Source organism: Onychomys torridus, chromosome 1, assembly GCF_903995425.1.
Source record: "Onychomys torridus chromosome 1, mOncTor1.1, whole genome shotgun sequence".
NCBI classification, from domain to species: Eukaryota; Metazoa; Chordata; class Mammalia; order Rodentia; family Cricetidae; genus Onychomys; species Onychomys torridus.
The window spans coordinates 80,641,790-80,657,787 of NC_050443.1; the positions used below are offsets into that span (position 1 = coordinate 80,641,790).

Consider the following 15,998-nt stretch of genomic DNA (forward strand, 5'->3'; position numbering starts at 1 on the left):
AAGGCTCACCACCCAGCTCCCAAATAAACACACAGAGGCTCATTATTACTTATAAATGCCCAGCTATAGCTTGGATTCTTTCTAGCTAGCTTTTTTTAATTTAAATTATCCCATCTATCTTTTGCCTCTGTGTTTTTACCTTTCTCTATTTCTGTATAACTTTCTTTAATTCTTACTCTGTGGCTGGCTGTGTAGCTGGGTGGCTGGCCCTGAAGCCCTCCTCTTTCTCTTGATTCTTGATCTCCTCGATCCCAGATTTCTCCTTCCATTTATTCTCTCTGCCTGCCAGCCCCACCTATCTTTTTTCCTGCCTTGCTATTGACCATTCAGCTCTTTATTATACCAATTAGGTGTTTTAGACAGGCACAGTAACACAGCTCCACAGAGTTAAACAAATGCAACATAAAGAATGCAACACATCTTTGCATCATTAAAACAAATGTTCCACAGCATAAACAAATGTAACACATCTTAAAATAATATTCTGTAACACTCAGGCAGAGCCACCTGGAAAGACTCCTGGATATGGCCTCTTGTATACAGTAGGTGCTTGAGAAGTGGGCTGGTTGGGGTGGGGGTTGGGTATGGCCCTGCAGAGTTTCCTCAAGCCTGAAGTCTGTGTGGAGCCCTGTTGGGTGTGGCCGTGGGCTGGGCGTCCGACATATTCCAGATGTGGATGGAAGGCAGTTGGGGGACTTGGACTTGAGTGCCGTCCCTCTCGGGTCTCAGCTGCCTTCCATTTGTTCCCTGACTCCAAGTACAACCTACAGTCCTTACACATCAGCCAAGAGCTACTGACAGCTGCCCACCCTCTTACAGCACAGATACCCCTCCCCAGATTCTGCCCCAGCCCTGTGACTTCCTTGCTTTGTCACACGTGCCAGATTCACACCCACCAGGAACCTGCATTGGTTGATCTGTCTGCCCCGTATGCTTTCTTCAAATATTCCTTAAAACGTCATGTCTACAGGGATCTCATGTCATCCCCAGCCACTTTATACTGTGCTGCCTATCACCCTCAATCCTATTTTTTTTTCTTACTGTTCCATCTGAGTTTTAGTTTTGGTGCCTGTCCTGGAACTCGCTCTGTAGACCAGGCTGGCCTCAAACTCACAGAGATCCACCTGCTTCTGCCTCCCGAGTGCTGGGATTAAAGGCATGCGCCACCATCGCCCAGCTTCTCTCCTTTCTAAGACAAGTCTCTGCGCTCCCCAGAGCCTGGGCCTTGAACTCCTGGGTTCAAGCTGCCATCTTGTCTGAGCCTTCCATGTAGCTGAAATTGCAGACGGTGCCACCACACCTGGTTCAGCTGTCCATTATTGTGTCCATTTGTGTACATGGCACCTATTGTAGCCTGAGCACCCAAGGAGTGCTGGTACCCAGTGGGAACTTGACGTGCATCTGGAGAATGAAGGAGGCCACAGCAAGAGAGCATATCCTTGGGGACAGGCTGGGAGGCACATTGCCCTCAGAAGGCAGGTGTCGGTCACACAGACAGGATGAGGAACAGCCTGCTGGGGGAGAGGCCATTTCTTACAGCCTCTCTCGGCACCCCGCCTTGGAGTACCCCAGATAAAGCCCTCTGATTCTCAGACATTGTGATCCTGAGCTGCTGCTGGTCCAGTTCCCTCTGCCTGATAATATCATTGATGTAACCCCCGTCATTTATGTAACTCCTCTGCGTCATCCTTTTCACCTTGGGCGCCAGGAAGCTCTGAGGCCCTGTGAAGCTAGTGCTGAAAGCTATGGACTGGTTTGGGTGTTCTGTTCTTTCTCTTACCTCTCGTGGTCCAGATTCCCATTTCTGTTCCCTTTGGGGATCTTGTGCATCCTCAGAGCCATTGTAGGAGGAGACAGACTATAGAATGAGGTATGCATCTGGCAGAGAAGAGTGGGCATGGGGTGGGCTCCCAAGACTTCCTATGCCATTGGAACTACAGGTAGAGGGAGCAGGGAGGGCAGAAGGCCAGAGTGGTCACAGAGCCAGAGAGAGGGCAGACCCAGGCTGAGAGACACAGGTTGCCCTAAAAGTTGGGGACAACATGGGGTCTAACATCTAAACATCTAAACAGAAGTAAGATCAAGACTCCAGTACTCTTGGCCTCCAAGATGGAGGCCAAACGTTCATGGAGAGGTTAACGGGGAGAGAGGTGGGGACTAGGCACAGAGGGCTGCAGCTGGAGGAATTCTGGGAGTGAGTCAGAATGAAGAGCCTGTAAGTTGGGAGGGAGCAAGGGCCCAGGAAAAAAAGCAGGGTGTTTTTCAGCCAACCTGGAGGCTTCTTCATGGTTCCTCTGTCAAACTTCTCTCCAGAGTTCAGCCGGCGCTGGTGTGTCCTTAGTGACGGGGTCCTGAGTTACTACGAGAATGAACGGGCAGTGACACCCAATGGGGAGATTCGGGCCAGTGAGATTGTATGCCTGGCAGTTTCCCCTCTGGACACCCACGGGTGAGCATCCCTGGCCATAACCACAAACTACTAGTGCCTAGCAAGTTCAGCTTCTGATTCAGGAGACAAGAACATAGGCCTAGAGAAGGACCGGACCTTCTCAAGTCCACACCCAAAGGACTGTAAAACATTGACCTTATGTCATGAGGTTGTAGCCCAAGGCTGTTTGTGCACCTCGTGGGGGTCAGGGGAAGGGTACTGACAAGGGCAGGGAGTAGAGAGTGGTAGTTAGTGGGGCCAGGGCTGGGCTGGATGGGTGAATCCTGATTTGTGTGTTTGCAGCTTTGAGCACACCTTTGAGGTGTACACAGAGGGAGAACGGCTGTACCTGTTTGGGCTGGAGAATGCAGAGCTCGCTCACGAGTGGGTCAAGTGCATTGCCAAGGTGGGCCTGGGTTGGTGGGCAGGTATACAAGAGAGGCAGAGTGGAACTGCTGACTGAATCCCATAAGCCCCAGCTCCTCCATCTGTGATGGAGCAGGAGCTGGGTGGGGGTGTAGCAGAACAAGGGAAACATAGATTTCAGCCTCCTGGTACCCTACGAGGGGCAAGGTTTTAGGCCATCATAGTGTGGACAGTGCTGACTCCAGGAAAGTGAGTTTCTTAGCCTTGCAAGTGTGCCATCAGACTGGTGAGAAAGGCAAGGAGGCTACAGAGGAGAGAGCCACCTTAGAGACTAGAGCCAAGTGCCCTCTTGTGCCTTGAGAGCCTGGGGCTCTTCATCCCTCATTAGCTCATTTGCTGAGCTCTCTCTGCCTTCTGAGGATCAGTGCCCAGAGTCCTGAGGACCCAGGCCTTGGGTCTTCTGTTGTTTCTATGAGTGGGGCAGACAGACCGAGTTCAGACACAGTAACAAATCCAGTGATGTAGCAGATGGCCAAGTGTGTGAGCACTGTTGGAGCCGAGAGAAGGGACATCCCGGGGGAAGGACATCAAAATGGATACAAAGCACTGTTGGAGCCGAGAGAAGGGACATCCCGGGGGAAGGACATCAAAATGGATACAAAGCAGGACATGATACCAGAGTTCTGTCACTGTGCTAGGTTCTGCCTTGGGGAAGAGGAAAGGAAGTGGCTAGATGGGAAAGAGCCCTTACCCACAGGCCAGGGTGTCTCCAGAAGGCTCTGCTGTGTTTACATTGTCCCTTCCACTATTTCCCCAACTAGGCATTTGTGCCTCCCCTGGCTGAGGACCTGCTAGCCCGGGACTTTGAGCGGCTTGGGCGCCTACCCTACAAAGCTGGCCTGAGCCTCCAGCAGGCCCAGGAAGGCTGGTTTGCCTTGGCTGGCTCTGAGCTCCGGGCTGTCTTCCCAGAGGGGCCCTGGGAAGAGCCACTGCAACTCCGGAGACTGCAAGAGCTTTGTACGTGTACCCTAGCCTGGTTCCTCAATCTCTAGGGTTCCTTGTCCCAGCTCCCCCAAGCCACTAGCCCTTGTCTGGAAATCTCAATTCTTTTCTGGCCTGAGGCCAGTTGACCCAGCCTGCCCTCCCATATCCTCTCCTTTCCTCGGAGTTCATCTCAGTAACCCTTTAGATTGGTGGGTGGAACCCAAGGGTGTGAGCTCAGAGGGCTTTGTGAGGGGACAGTTTGGGGATCATAAACAGAGCCTGGGCCTCACCTTGACTGGCTCCTCTACAGCTATCCAAGGAGAGAACGAGAACCAAGTTCTGGTGCTGGTAGAGCGGAGGAGGTGAGCTTTAGCTCCCCCGCGGAGCCTGGAGAAGCCTGAGGGTAGTCCAACAGCCCAGGGAGAGGTGGGATACAGTGACAGACAGATGAGAGAATGACTGTCTCTGGTCCAGGACGCTGTACATCCAGGGCGAGCGGCGACTGGACTTCATGGGTTGGCTCGGGGCCATCCAGAAAGCAGCAGCCAGCTTGGGAGACACACTATCCGAGCAACAGCTTGGGGACTCGGACATCCCAGTGATTGTATACCGCTGTGTGGACTACATCACACAGTGCGGTGAGCACCCCCAAGGTCCAGCCACTCCCCTTCTATGGTGCTCCCCAGCCCCCAGTGCCCAGGATCCCTCTAAAAGAGCAGTGTAACTCCCTTTCCAGGCTTGACCTCGGAGGGTATCTATCGAAAGTGTGGTCAGACCTCTAAGACCCAGAGACTGCTGGAGAGCCTGCGGCAGGATGCACGTTCTGTACACCTCAAAGAGGGAGAACAGCATGTGGATGACGTCTCCTCTGCGCTCAAACGCTTCCTGAGGGACCTGCCTGATGGACTCTTCACTCGTGCACAGCGCCTGGCCTGGCTGGAGGCCTCTGGTGGGTCCTGCTGCCTCTATCCGGCCTTGTCCACCCTACCTCAGGATGTCCTCATCCTACTCTGGACAAGGCTTGTACCAGCTCCTCTGCCTACTCTGCTTCTCCGTCCTCTAGTCAGGCTCTAGAGATGGGGTAGCTTGGAGGTGGACGGTGGAGGAGTCCCTGTCCCTGCTGGGAATGCTATCTCCATCATAAGAATCAAAGCTGTCGGAAGGGGGCATTGGTGACCAGTTTCTAACCTAGTCCCTCTCCCCACACCCAGAGATCGAGGATGAGGAGGAAAAGATCTCCAGGTACCGAGAGCTCTTGGTGCATCTGCCCCCTGTCAACCGGGCTACTGTGAAGGCTCTTATCAGCCATCTGTACTGGTGAGGGGCCATGTTGATGTGAGGCTCTGGGTAGATGGATAGAGAAGATTCTTTTACCCCCATCCTGGCTGACTGCCTGCAGGTGGACCTGGGGACCAACCAATGACTGCCCTGATCTTGGACATTGTATCTCAGCTTATTTCCTGCAGGATAGAGGGGATGGAATATTTGTCAGTTTGGGGCCAGGTTACTGAGGCCAAATGCCCTCACTTCCCAGCCCTGTACCTTGCCAGGACCTGAGAGGTGTCCCCCTTTCACTCCTTAATTAGGGTCCACTCTGTCTTCATTGACCTCGGTCCCTTGGCCAGTCTTGGGCCTGATGGGAATTGGGAAGGTGGGTGGGAAGCTCTGGGCCAGGCTCCTCTGTTCTCATTCCAGTGTGCAGTGCTTCTCAGACACAAACCAAATGAACACACACAACCTGGCTATTGTGTTCGGGCCCACACTCTTCCAGACCGATGGGCAGGACTACAAGGCCGGCAAGGTGGTGGAAGACCTTATCAGCCACTATGTGGTGGTGTTTAGTGTACGTCCCAGCCGGGATTGGGGCAAGGGAAGGCAATGAGGGGAGGGTGGGCAAGGCTGAGCAGATGGCATTGACCAGCTGGCCCTTCCCAGGTGGACGAGGAGGAGCTGAGGAAGCAGAGGGAGGAAGTCACTGCCATTGTGAAGATGCGAGTGGCTGGCACTGCCAGTGGGACCCAGGTGCGGGCCAGGGTTTGGGTAGGCTTGTGCTGGCTGCTAGCTCTGCTGCCCGGACCTCTAGCTGAACCCCGTCTCTCCTGCAGCATGCCGGTGACTTCATCTGCACCGTGTACCTGGAGGAGAAGAAAGTGGAGACTGAACAACATGTCAAGGTGGGGGCTGTTGAGCCGGGCTGGGCCAGGCACAGAGGGCCACTTTGAAATGTATGAGAATCCCCAAAGACACGCCTTTGCATCTCGGGGCTCAGAGGACCCAATGAGGAGTGGGTTTGGGGCCTGACTCACAGGAGATGTGGCCCAACAGAAGCTGGTGACACATTTGGGGCTGGCTGATCTTGTCCTGGGTCTCTGCAGATCCCAGCATCCATGACAGCAGAGGAGCTTGTCCTGGAGATCCTAGACCGCCGCAATGTGAACATCAGGGAAAAGGACTACTGGACTTGCTTTGAGGTCAACGAGAAGGAGGAGGCGGGTGAGTGGCTATGGAGGGCCTTCAGCCCAGCCCATTGCTCCTGCCTCCTACAGTTTGGGAGCCAGAGGTTTTGGATGACACTTTCTGCTGACACACTATGAAAATGGTGGTCTCCGTGCTGGTGATGACAGGCAAGTCGCAGGTCCAGGTGATGGTCGTGATAGGGCTGAAGTGGACAGAGGAAGGATGGATGGTGTCAGTCATGATAACACTTCCCAACATGTCAGGACGGTGTTGCTTGTAGGATGACGCTGAATTCAACAGTAGGATTGTAGGGTGATATTATTCTTGGGGTAAAGAATATGGTGGTTAGTGATCACACGAGCAGATGGCTGTGATGGGGAAGCCTGGCTGTGGTGGCGAGTGGGCTGATTGAAGCCTTTAATGGTGAAGGGAGTGGTGTTGGGACGAGAGGTAGAAAAGTGTCGCTGACATGTGCATCAGCTTCTTTTGTGGAGTGGCAGGTTCTAGGCTGAGGAGCCAGGCAGTGGTCCCTATGTTCACAGGGGTCAGTCTGGTAAGGGATGGAGATGCTAATACCACCATCACTTCCAGAAACAGACAACTGCCATGGTGTTAGCTAACTGCTTTCAAGGAAAGGCCCAGGCTGTCTGTGGAGCCTATGACAGGGCCGATGGCTTTGGAGTCCCTGAGCCCGCTGTGAGGAAGAGTAAGGGCTGCTTGGTAAAGACGGAACAAGTGCTCTCAGGAAGCACGGCAGCTCTAGCACTGAGCTGAGCTTCTGAGAAATGAGGAACACAGGGTGGGATTGGAGGTGGGGGCAGCCACACGGAGCCTGGTGGCGGTGCAGGGCCATCGGGTGATTAGTGACAGGACTTTGAGAAGATGCTGTTTGCTAGACTGGGAGAGCTGTGACAGGGAGTTAGAGTACGTGCTGGAGGCCATTGGAAGGTCCTGGTCTTAATCCAAGTAGAAGCCAGACAGTGTGGGACAGTGCAGAGGGACGTACCAGATTCAACCTGTGAAGGTGGAAAGAGCTGGAACATTTTTGGTCTGACCTGGTGCAGTGCTTGTTGGGGTGACACGTGGGTGACAAGCCAGAAGCTGGCCTATGGAAAGGGTGATCATAATTATGGTGTATTATGATGCTAGTGGATGGTGAGATGTGTAGGTGACGTGTGTCTACGTGCTTGCCCTTGGTGGCATTAAGCTGTGTGGACCCAGCGACAGTGGTGTGGCCTCTCCACAGAGCGCCCGTTACACTTTGCGGAGAAGGTGCTGCCCATTGTGCATGGGCTGGGCATAGACAGTCACCTGGTGGTGAAGAAGTACCAGTCCATGGAGGCCATGCTGTTGTATTTGGGTAAGTGGTGCCCGCAGGGCATGGAGGGAGGATGGGTACCTCCATCTAGAAGCAGGGTAGGACCTCGTGGCACCAGGGCAGACAGCTCAGATGGAACTGTGTGTGTGTGGGTGCTTTCATGGAGGCTGGGTCATGAAGTGGGGCACTGGGTCGGTGGGAACTGTGGGGGGGTGGATTTCATGGAGGCTGGGTCATGAAGTGGGGCCCTGGGGTCGGTAGGTGGGATAGTATAGCCCATGCCCACTCCAGTCCCCCCCTAGCCAGCCGTGTGGGTGACACCAAGCATGGCATGATGAAGTTCCGTGAGGACCGAAGCCTCCTGGGTCTGGGGCTGCCCTCAGGTGGCTTCCACGACCGCTACTTCATCCTCAACAGCAGCTGCCTCCGGCTCTACAAGGAGGTTCGGGTAAGCCCTGTGATGGACACTTGTGTCCCGTGTGTGCTCAGACACTCATACACAGACGTTGCTCTTGGTCTCCAAGAGAGAGGTCCCCATCTGAGGGTCTGGAAGCACAGTGGCTGGTGATTGCTGTGTATTTTCCCCGCTGTGGCCCCGAGTAGCTGCTCCAAGCCTCTAGACCCACAAGGCCTTGGGGTGAATGTGATTGCCATGACATCATACACATGCTCCCATGTTGTCTGTGGTTTGTCACACAGCTCTTACAAGAATATGTTCCATGACAACGCTGTACCTGTACTAGCTCTGCCCCTTCCTAGGACACGGCCCTCCTGGCCTACTCTACCCAACATGCCGGGTGTTCTCCTAGACCAGATCCCTTGGGACCCCCACCTTCTGCACACACATGCCCTGCCATCCGCCCTCCTCTTTCCCTTTACACCACGACATAATCTGTCCTGGCTCTAGACTGGGATGATGTCCTCCATAACCCTGCTCCTCTATCAAACAGAGCCAAAGGCCGTGGAGCGGGGCCCCTGAGACCGTGAGTAGCTGTGGGAAGGTTCCAGCTGCCTTGCCTTACACCACCTGGGGCCAGGCGAGCCGGGTAGAGCTTGGGGACACAGGGCTCCCAGTTCTTTCCAGGCATGGTTCCCTGTCCTCTTACCAGTGGTCACTGGCCCCTACCCTGGAGTACAGCACCTAAACTCCACCCTTCATCCCTAACCCCAAACCAAGACCTTTTCCTCAAGATAGGGTCTCTCGTTGGTGTGATGCTAGAATTTTCCGCAGTATGCAGAAAAATTTTGGAGCCAGCAACAGAGACCCAAGTTTAGGTTAAGACTGCTTCATCTCCTCCGCTACTCTCAGAACTGTCCACTTCCAAACTTAGAGAAAGTGCCGGGGCTGTCTGAATGTCCTTGACACTGTTGACCCTGAGATGCCAAACTGGGACAAGAGACCGTAAGACATTCTCTATCAGGGATGGATGTGCCTACCCAGCCTCCCTAGCTAGTGTCCCAGCTTTCTTTTGCCACCCATGAGAGCCCTCCACTGTCCTCTTGAGGATGCCTAGCCTGTAACTTCTGCCTGGGGGGTCGCCCCTGGCTGGGGTTCAGCTGAGAATCCACCTTCCATGGTACCCTGTGGGTACCACCTCTGCCTTAGGGCGCACAGAGTGTATGGGTATGCAGAAGAGCAGTGGCGGTATGATGCCAAGCACAGTGTTCTAGCCTGAGGTCCCTCAGCGACTCCAGCACAATCTCCAGCCCTTTCTAGCTCCTTGCATCTCCTGAGCATGTGTGAACAGATCTGGCTGCAGTGGAGGATCAGGCGGAGCAATGTCCTCATCTCTGTGTCTTGGCACGTTGCTCCTGTGTTCATGCTGCCTAGACTCCCAGCAAGCGCCCGCTTTTGTCTTTTCTTCTTGCGGATCTCACTCTGAGCTGTTCACCCCTGTGGTCAGTCCACTGTGGTTCTAGGATGTTATCTCCCCTGGCCCTCCTCGAGAGGCGTCCTTAGCCTGGTGGAGCAGAGTGAAGCCATCTGTGTGGGCAGGGGGAGAAGGGTACTTGAGGCGCCTGGAAAGGCAGCTGCTGACCTCTTGGCGTGAAGAGAAGGGACAGGTCTGATGGTTACTGAGCTGGACTTAGTCCTTGGTCCTACTCTGGAGAGGAGGAAGTTACCCTTTTCCTGGGTGAGAAAGGGCCAAGGGACTGGCTCAAGGTGACTCTGCTCATGACAGACTAGTGTTTGAGCTCTGGCTGGCGGCTCAGCGCTCCGGGGGCTAGCCGGGAGGCTGTCCATGTGAGCAGACAATGCTGCCGGCACTCCAGTGCCTATGCCTGGCAGAAGCAGTCCCTGTGGCCAGACCACGGAAGTGCTGGTGACTCTGACATCAGTTGGTTATGGGGCCACAGGAAAGATGATTTGAAATTAGGATAACCTCATACCAAGCAGGCTCTCTGGCCTCTCAGTCCCCATCCCATGACCTTGTGTAAAGACCCTAGAGCGTGTTAGAAAGGCATAATACAGAAAAACCACAGGCATAAACTTTATCCCTTGCCCATGACCTTGTGTAAAGACCCTAGAGTGTGTTAGAAAGGCATAATACAGAAAAACCACAGGCATAAATTTTATCCCTTGCCCATGACCTTGGGCCTCAGTGGTGCAGGATCCTGAGCTACTTGGAAGTGCAGTTCCTATAGGATGTAGTCCCCAAAGGGAGAATCATGGTGTTTCTGTCTCCCTACCCCCCCACTGTCCACGAACACATCACACAGCACTGTTCTGAGGAAGTGAGGCCTGACGGCTGTGTTTCCAGATGCAGGAGCTGTCAGCCTCCTGCCCTGACTGGGCTGCCGTGTACTGCTGAGCACAGGCCTGCACCTTCTGCCTGACTCTTTGCTCAGACTCTCCCATCCTGCCTGACTTCTTCCAGGCCCTTCTTTCTGTCCCACTGGCTTTGCAGGAGCCTCTGTCCTCCCAGCCTGCATCCTGTCTCCACCCTCCACCCCCACCCCTGTTCCCTCTTCAGCCTTCTGACCTTTTCAGTGCTTTGCCTCTGCCTGTTGGGGGCAGGGGTCTTCCCCATGTTCTGCCCACACCCCGTTTTCCCCACAGACTTAGCTTCCTTGTCCACTCCACTCTTGATTCCCACACCTGCAGCCAGGTGTGTTCCAGATGTTGTGATTGTCGAGTGAGGTGCTCTCTGTAGAGGAGTTGGGGCTCCGTCATCAGGCCTTAGGTCATTACAGGGGCTCTGGCCATATCCCTGAGGTGACACAGAAGGATCCTCTGGTTCTGAGACAGATCATCCTCTCTCCTGCTGAGAAACCATGCCTGGGGATGGCTGGGAGCAGTGGTGGGGACCAAGGTGGGGATGGCTCAGTTGTGGAGCCCCAGTTGTAAGTGCATCTGCCTCCCCTACTGTCCTTCCTGGGGGCCCTGCTGGCTCCAGGGGTGCCTGGCAAGGGGAGGGCTCTAAGCAAATGGCTCCCAGAACAGGAGGAAGGTCACTGACCCTTCAAGCAGCCTCTTCCTTGAGGGTCACTGCTCCTGTCCCCTCTGTCTTTGAGCCAGCCTGCTCCTCCCAAGCCCAGACCCATATATGCAGAGGTGGCGGTTGGGCAAGTGTGTCATATACCCCACCCTGGTATATGGGTCTCTTGCTTCCTGTCTTAGACCATTGGGAATCTCTCCCTCTGGCCTATCATACAGAACAGCCAGTAAGCTTCAGCTTGACTCATTGGCCTTCTGATGGGGCTGAAATGCTAGTGATTGCTGGTCCCCAAGCTTCTGTTCACACGGTCAACCCTGGAGCCTCCATGGTCAGGGAGGGAGAGTAATGAGTGACTAAGACAAATGCAGACCCCAGTGGGCAGCCAGGCCTCTCACACGGCCTGGGCCTGCTTCCACATGCGTGTTGTGGAGGAGGGCATCCGGAGACGGCCCTACGGCTGCTGTCAGAGTCAAGCCTGCTTCAAGTTGACTCTCCAGTGTGCCAGGCAGCAAGGGCTGGGAATCATGACTCTGGGCCTCTCAGCTGGGGTGCTCCCTTGGGGACTGAGGGTTGACTGTCTGATACTACTGCAGAGAGCGGGGGGCTGTGGCTGGACAATGAACAGAGGACGGCTTTGCTGAGAAGGCTCCCTGGAGGAGGAGGAGCCCTGTTCCGGAATGCCTAGGTGCTGGGGAGGGGGAGGGCAGTGTGCAGGCAGAAGAGCTCCTTCTGACTATACCCACCTGACTGATGAGGTGTCCCCCCAGAGTCACCGGCCTGAGAAGGAGTGGCCTGTCAAGAGCCTCAAAGTCTACCTGGGTGTGAAGAAGAAACTGCGGCCACCTACTTGGTAAGCCAGGACTGAGGTGCCAGGCTATGAGGTGCTATGGCTAGGACCTGGGAGTGTCTGAACTGATAGGAAGGCGCTGGGGGGGGGGTGTCAAGCTTTCTAGGGGCTGGTGTAGTTTTGTGGTTAAGGTCCTCTTGGCCAGTAGCATCACCTGGACATACCATAGAAGCACAGATTTTATCAGGTGTCACCCTGGGCCTCCTGAGTTTGGACTTCTGTGAGTGGGACCCAGGGCTCAATATCTCCTCCGGCAGTCCAGGTAACAGTGCTTGTTCATATTTGAGAATCGCTGGTCTGGGGTAGAATCTTGCTAGCATTGTTGAGAGTGAGTTTATGAGGGTTTTTTGGGGGGTGGGGTGGGGAGGGAGTGTGTGTGTGCAGGATGCTTGCCAGTGAGCATCTGGGTGCATATACCCATACATGCTCATGTGGAGGCCAGAGCAGGACTTGGAGTGTCCACCTCCATCGCTCTGCCTCACTGTCTCATTCCCTTGAGATCGGGTCTCAATGTGTCAGGAGGGCTGGCTGGCCAGCATGCTCTTGGGACCCACCTGCCTGTCTCTGCCCCGCAAGTGCTGGGGTTATAGACCCCCACAGTCATGCCCATCTTAAAAAAAAAAAAGACTCTCAGAGAGCAGATGCATCTTCCCAGGGAGTCTCCAGTCTATCTCTAAATAGCTGGTTTCCTCCTCTGCAGGTAGGCAGTTCCCTTTGAGGGCAACTCCCCCTGAGAGACAGGCTCCACTCTGGAAACAGCTTCATGGGGCCCAGTGTGACCTGATGCCCTCCTCCCTAGTCCACCAAAGCCTCTGTATGAAGTTGGGGTCTCATGTCTCCAGCAAGGGCTATGCTGTGCCACTAACACACATCTCTAGGCCCCAGCTCAGACAGCTGTGGGGAGGGGGGCTCAGGCTAGCTGGGGTCTGTCTCGTCCTGGCTCTGGAGTTCCATAGCAGGGCTGCACAGTGGTACAAAAGGTGGAGGCCAGGCCAGGCCTCTCCCAGGCCAGGGGAGAGGACACAGCTCAGTAAACATGCAGAGGGCAGAGCTCAGGCTCTGGGCTTCAAAGTACCAGCACTTACCTTGATTTCACAACCAACTGTGCCCTTAGGCCAGGACACCAACTCCCCAAAACAACTGCAGGCCCCACACCACAGGGTAAAATATACAGATATATTTATATTATCAAAAAGTATCCCAAGTGGGGGAGGGGTAGCAGACAGCCACAGCCTGGGCCTCCCGACAGCACACACCAGAAGTGGGCTGACCAACCCCAGGTCCAGCTTTCAGCCGATAAAGCTTCCCACCAGCTCCCTCTCAGACTCCCTAGGAGTTCTTTCAGATTACCAGCTTTTTGCTGCTCTGGAGCCTATGGGAAGGGGGTGGGCTCCCTCCCAGAGGGGCCCCAAGTCCTCCAGCCTCTCTGGCTGTGCTCCTGATTTCTGGCCATCTCTCCAACCCCACGAACTGGAGGAGAGTAAGCCTGGGTAAGCAAGCCAGGTCAGGAGCATTGTGTGACTGGAGAGCAGGGAAGGGCCCCGCCCCGGGAAAATCCCACTGCCGTTCCTGCCCAGCCAAGGAGCCTGTGCTGCCGTCAGGATGTGGGATGTGGGTATGGCTTCCCCGTGTGTTCCGTTGGCTCACACCAAGCACACAGACCACGAGGGTGTCTGAACAGGAAGGCTTCCTAGTGGCAGTTGACGGCATCCCAGAGCCAGAGTAACTCCTATGCTCAGACATGACGGAGGAGCTGTAGGGAACACAGAAACCCAGATCCTGTAAGTGTGACAGTAAAAGGGACCAGCCAGTAACAGCAGATGCAGAAATGTCAGCAGCTGGGGTTCCCAGGGCCAGACAGAGGGCACCCCAGAAACCTAGGGAAGGGACTAGAGGGGCTCTGAGAGGAATTAGTGAAGTGAAAAAAGGCAGGCATCCATCCAGGTCCCCCCACACACACCTTGCCCACAGGGACCAGAGCCACTTACAGAAAGGGGGTCAGCAGTGAAGGCTGCCACACTCCGGCGCATTTCATTTTCACTGCCACGCAGAGGGATCAGTGACACACTGCCCATCCGGACCTCGGGCACTGCCCGGGACACTCGAGAGGGCTCTGAGGGCCACACCAGGCCATCGTGCTAGGGGACAACCAGGAGAGGAGTTTGGGCCACACTTCAGCTTGCAGGCTCAGTTCCAGATCCACCCACCCTTCTCAGAAAAGCCTCTGGCTAGTATCTAAGCTGCCGCCCTCAGCTTTGATCGAAGGCTGATATGAGAAGCAGCTGTTTGCAGATGCAGCTGTTTGCAGATGACCATACCCAGCACAACCCAGCCAGCCAGATGACTCAACAACTCCCATCTCTGGATCCACAAACCTCCCTAAGAATGTAGCATCAAGAAAATCTTCCCCCCAGAAGATACTGTCCTATGCCTTCACTTCCCAGCAACCAAGAACTGCAGAATCCACTGTTCCCATCTAGGCCTTGACTATCAGGAAGCTCACATTTAAAATAAACTGCAGTAAAGAACTCATCCCAGAGCCCTGGTGGTTTTGACTCCCTTCTCCCTCAACAGTTCTGAACTCTGCTGAACATCTGTTCTAACACATCTGTTTCCCGTCTACACAGCCTCTGGCCTTGCTCGGGCTCAGGGGTGGTCACCCAGCCGCTGCTGCAGCATGTCTTCTCCATGGGTGTGGCCCTCCAGGCTCGGTTCCCTGCACACAGGTGCTGAGGGAGCCAAGAGATCCCCCTCGGGCTTAACCCTCACACCACTCTAACTTGAAACTCAAGGTCTAGTTCAGCTTCTTGAGTGTGGCCTCAAAGCTCCTACAATCTGCTGCTGACCCACTGCAGGCCAACCTCTGGCACTCTTGGCATCTCTCCTTGCAAGTGATGAATGTGGTAGTCTGAGTGAGAATGGCCCCCATAGTCTTCTATTAAATGCTTGGTCCCCAGTTGGTGGAACTGTTTGGGAAGGATTAGGAGGTATGGGCTTGTTGGAGGAGGTGTGTCACTGGGGAAGAGGCTTTTAATTTTCAAAAGCCTATGCCATTCCCAGTTAGGGCGCTCTCTCTCTCTCTCTCTCTCTCTCTCTCTCTCTCTCTCTCTCTCTCTCTGCCTTCTGCTGGTGCATGAGGCATAAGGTCTCAGCTACTGCTCCAACACTATCCCTCCATGACGATCACGGGCTCTAACCCTATGGAACTATGAGTCCCCTCGAATTATACGCTTTCTTTTATAAGCCTTCCTTTTCTTTTTTCACCCCTAGGCCTTTGAATATGCTGTTTCCTCTACCTAGAAGCCACTCCCCTCCAGGTGACTCTGTGCCCAGAGACCTAATTGTTATGACACCATCTCTCTGCTACTGCCCCATTCTCCGTGGTGGAGTCCCTTGAGGAGCCCCCTGCACCCGGTACCTGTACAGACAGGAAGGTAGCAAACCACTCCCGGAGTTCCATCTGAGTGTCACAGCAGAGGTACCTGCAGAAGGCACAGTCAGGTTGCTGCCTTTCAGAGTAAGCACTTTGACAGTCCTGTCTCCTTACAGGCCATAAAACTGGGCAGAGATGCGAGCCCCAATCCTGCCCATCGCCCTTGGCCCAGGCCTTAGAACGGGCCCTGGCTCACCATTGCTGCTTCTCATGCTTCTCTGTCTCGTGGACCACGGTGAAGCCCCAGCTGCAGAGAAGAGCCAGGGTGTCACTGGACATTGCCAAGACTTGTGAGACAGAGCCCAGAAGCCTGGGCAGAGCAGAGGCAGTGGCATGGCTTCCCCCAACACAGCCCACAAGGCCACTGCTCCTTTCTCTCCCCACCCCAACCCTGGGCCTGACATGAGGATGCTACGTGTGCCTAGCATGCCGGAGATACTGGGTTCTGCCTTCAGCACCCAAACCCACAAGGCCACCCAACCGTGCGGATGCCTGCCCAAGCCCACTCAAGCACCAGAGTCAACCAAACACAGCCAACAGATGAGGAGAAATTAAAAAACCAAGTCACGGGACTACAGTGCCTAACAGCCACGGTGGCATGTCCCACTTTTCAACGTACTATAAAACACACTCAGGGTGGAGAGACTGCTCAATAAGAGTGCTTGTTCTGCAAGCATGGGGAGGACCTGAGTTCAAATCCCTTGCAATCACATAAAAAGATGGGC

The 15,998-nt window shown here is 54.6% G+C and overlaps 2 protein-coding genes across 6 annotated transcripts in view; one reads left to right on the forward strand and one right to left on the reverse strand.

Annotated features, from left to right (window-relative positions):
* Nucleotides 1-12,175, forward strand: part of Arap1 (ArfGAP with RhoGAP domain, ankyrin repeat and PH domain 1) — a 59,613-nt gene extending 47,438 nt beyond the window's left edge. For 3 of the 5 annotated variants that reach the window (XM_036189999.1, XM_036190010.1, XM_036190006.1), the window contains exons 17-31: nt 2,314-2,449; nt 2,732-2,834; nt 3,616-3,811; nt 4,089-4,140; nt 4,253-4,416; nt 4,515-4,727; nt 4,990-5,095; nt 5,474-5,621; nt 5,714-5,800; nt 5,884-5,952; nt 6,154-6,271; nt 7,482-7,595; nt 7,856-8,001; nt 8,504-8,536; nt 11,761-12,175. In XM_036189999.1, the coding sequence (XP_036045892.1) occupies nt 2,314-2,449; nt 2,732-2,834; nt 3,616-3,811; nt 4,089-4,140; nt 4,253-4,416; nt 4,515-4,727; nt 4,990-5,095; nt 5,474-5,621; nt 5,714-5,800; nt 5,884-5,952; nt 6,154-6,271; nt 7,482-7,595; nt 7,856-8,001; nt 8,504-8,536; nt 11,761-11,847 (1,772 nt within the window). In that variant the 3' untranslated portion in view covers nt 11,848-12,175. The remainder of the gene's footprint in view (nt 1-2,313; nt 2,450-2,731; nt 2,835-3,615; nt 3,812-4,088; nt 4,141-4,252; nt 4,417-4,514; nt 4,728-4,989; nt 5,096-5,473; nt 5,622-5,713; nt 5,801-5,883; nt 5,953-6,153; nt 6,272-7,481; nt 7,596-7,855; nt 8,002-8,503; nt 8,537-11,760) is intronic. The other 2 variants (XM_036190020.1, XM_036190030.1) reach the window with 1 other exon arrangement.
* Nucleotides 12,176-13,002: 827 nt separating this feature from the next.
* Nucleotides 13,003-15,988, reverse strand: LOC118591216 (arf-GAP with Rho-GAP domain, ANK repeat and PH domain-containing protein 1-like). Its single transcript, XM_036199344.1, has 4 exons — nt 15,470-15,988; nt 15,259-15,322; nt 13,829-13,978; nt 13,003-13,593 (listed from the first exon to the last, which is right to left on the reverse strand). The coding sequence occupies exons 1-4, from the start codon at nt 15,550-15,552 to the stop codon at nt 13,576-13,578; spliced, it is 315 nt and encodes a 104-aa protein (XP_036055237.1). The 5' UTR covers nt 15,553-15,988; the 3' UTR covers nt 13,003-13,575.
* Between the last annotated feature and the right edge of the window lie 10 nt (nt 15,989-15,998).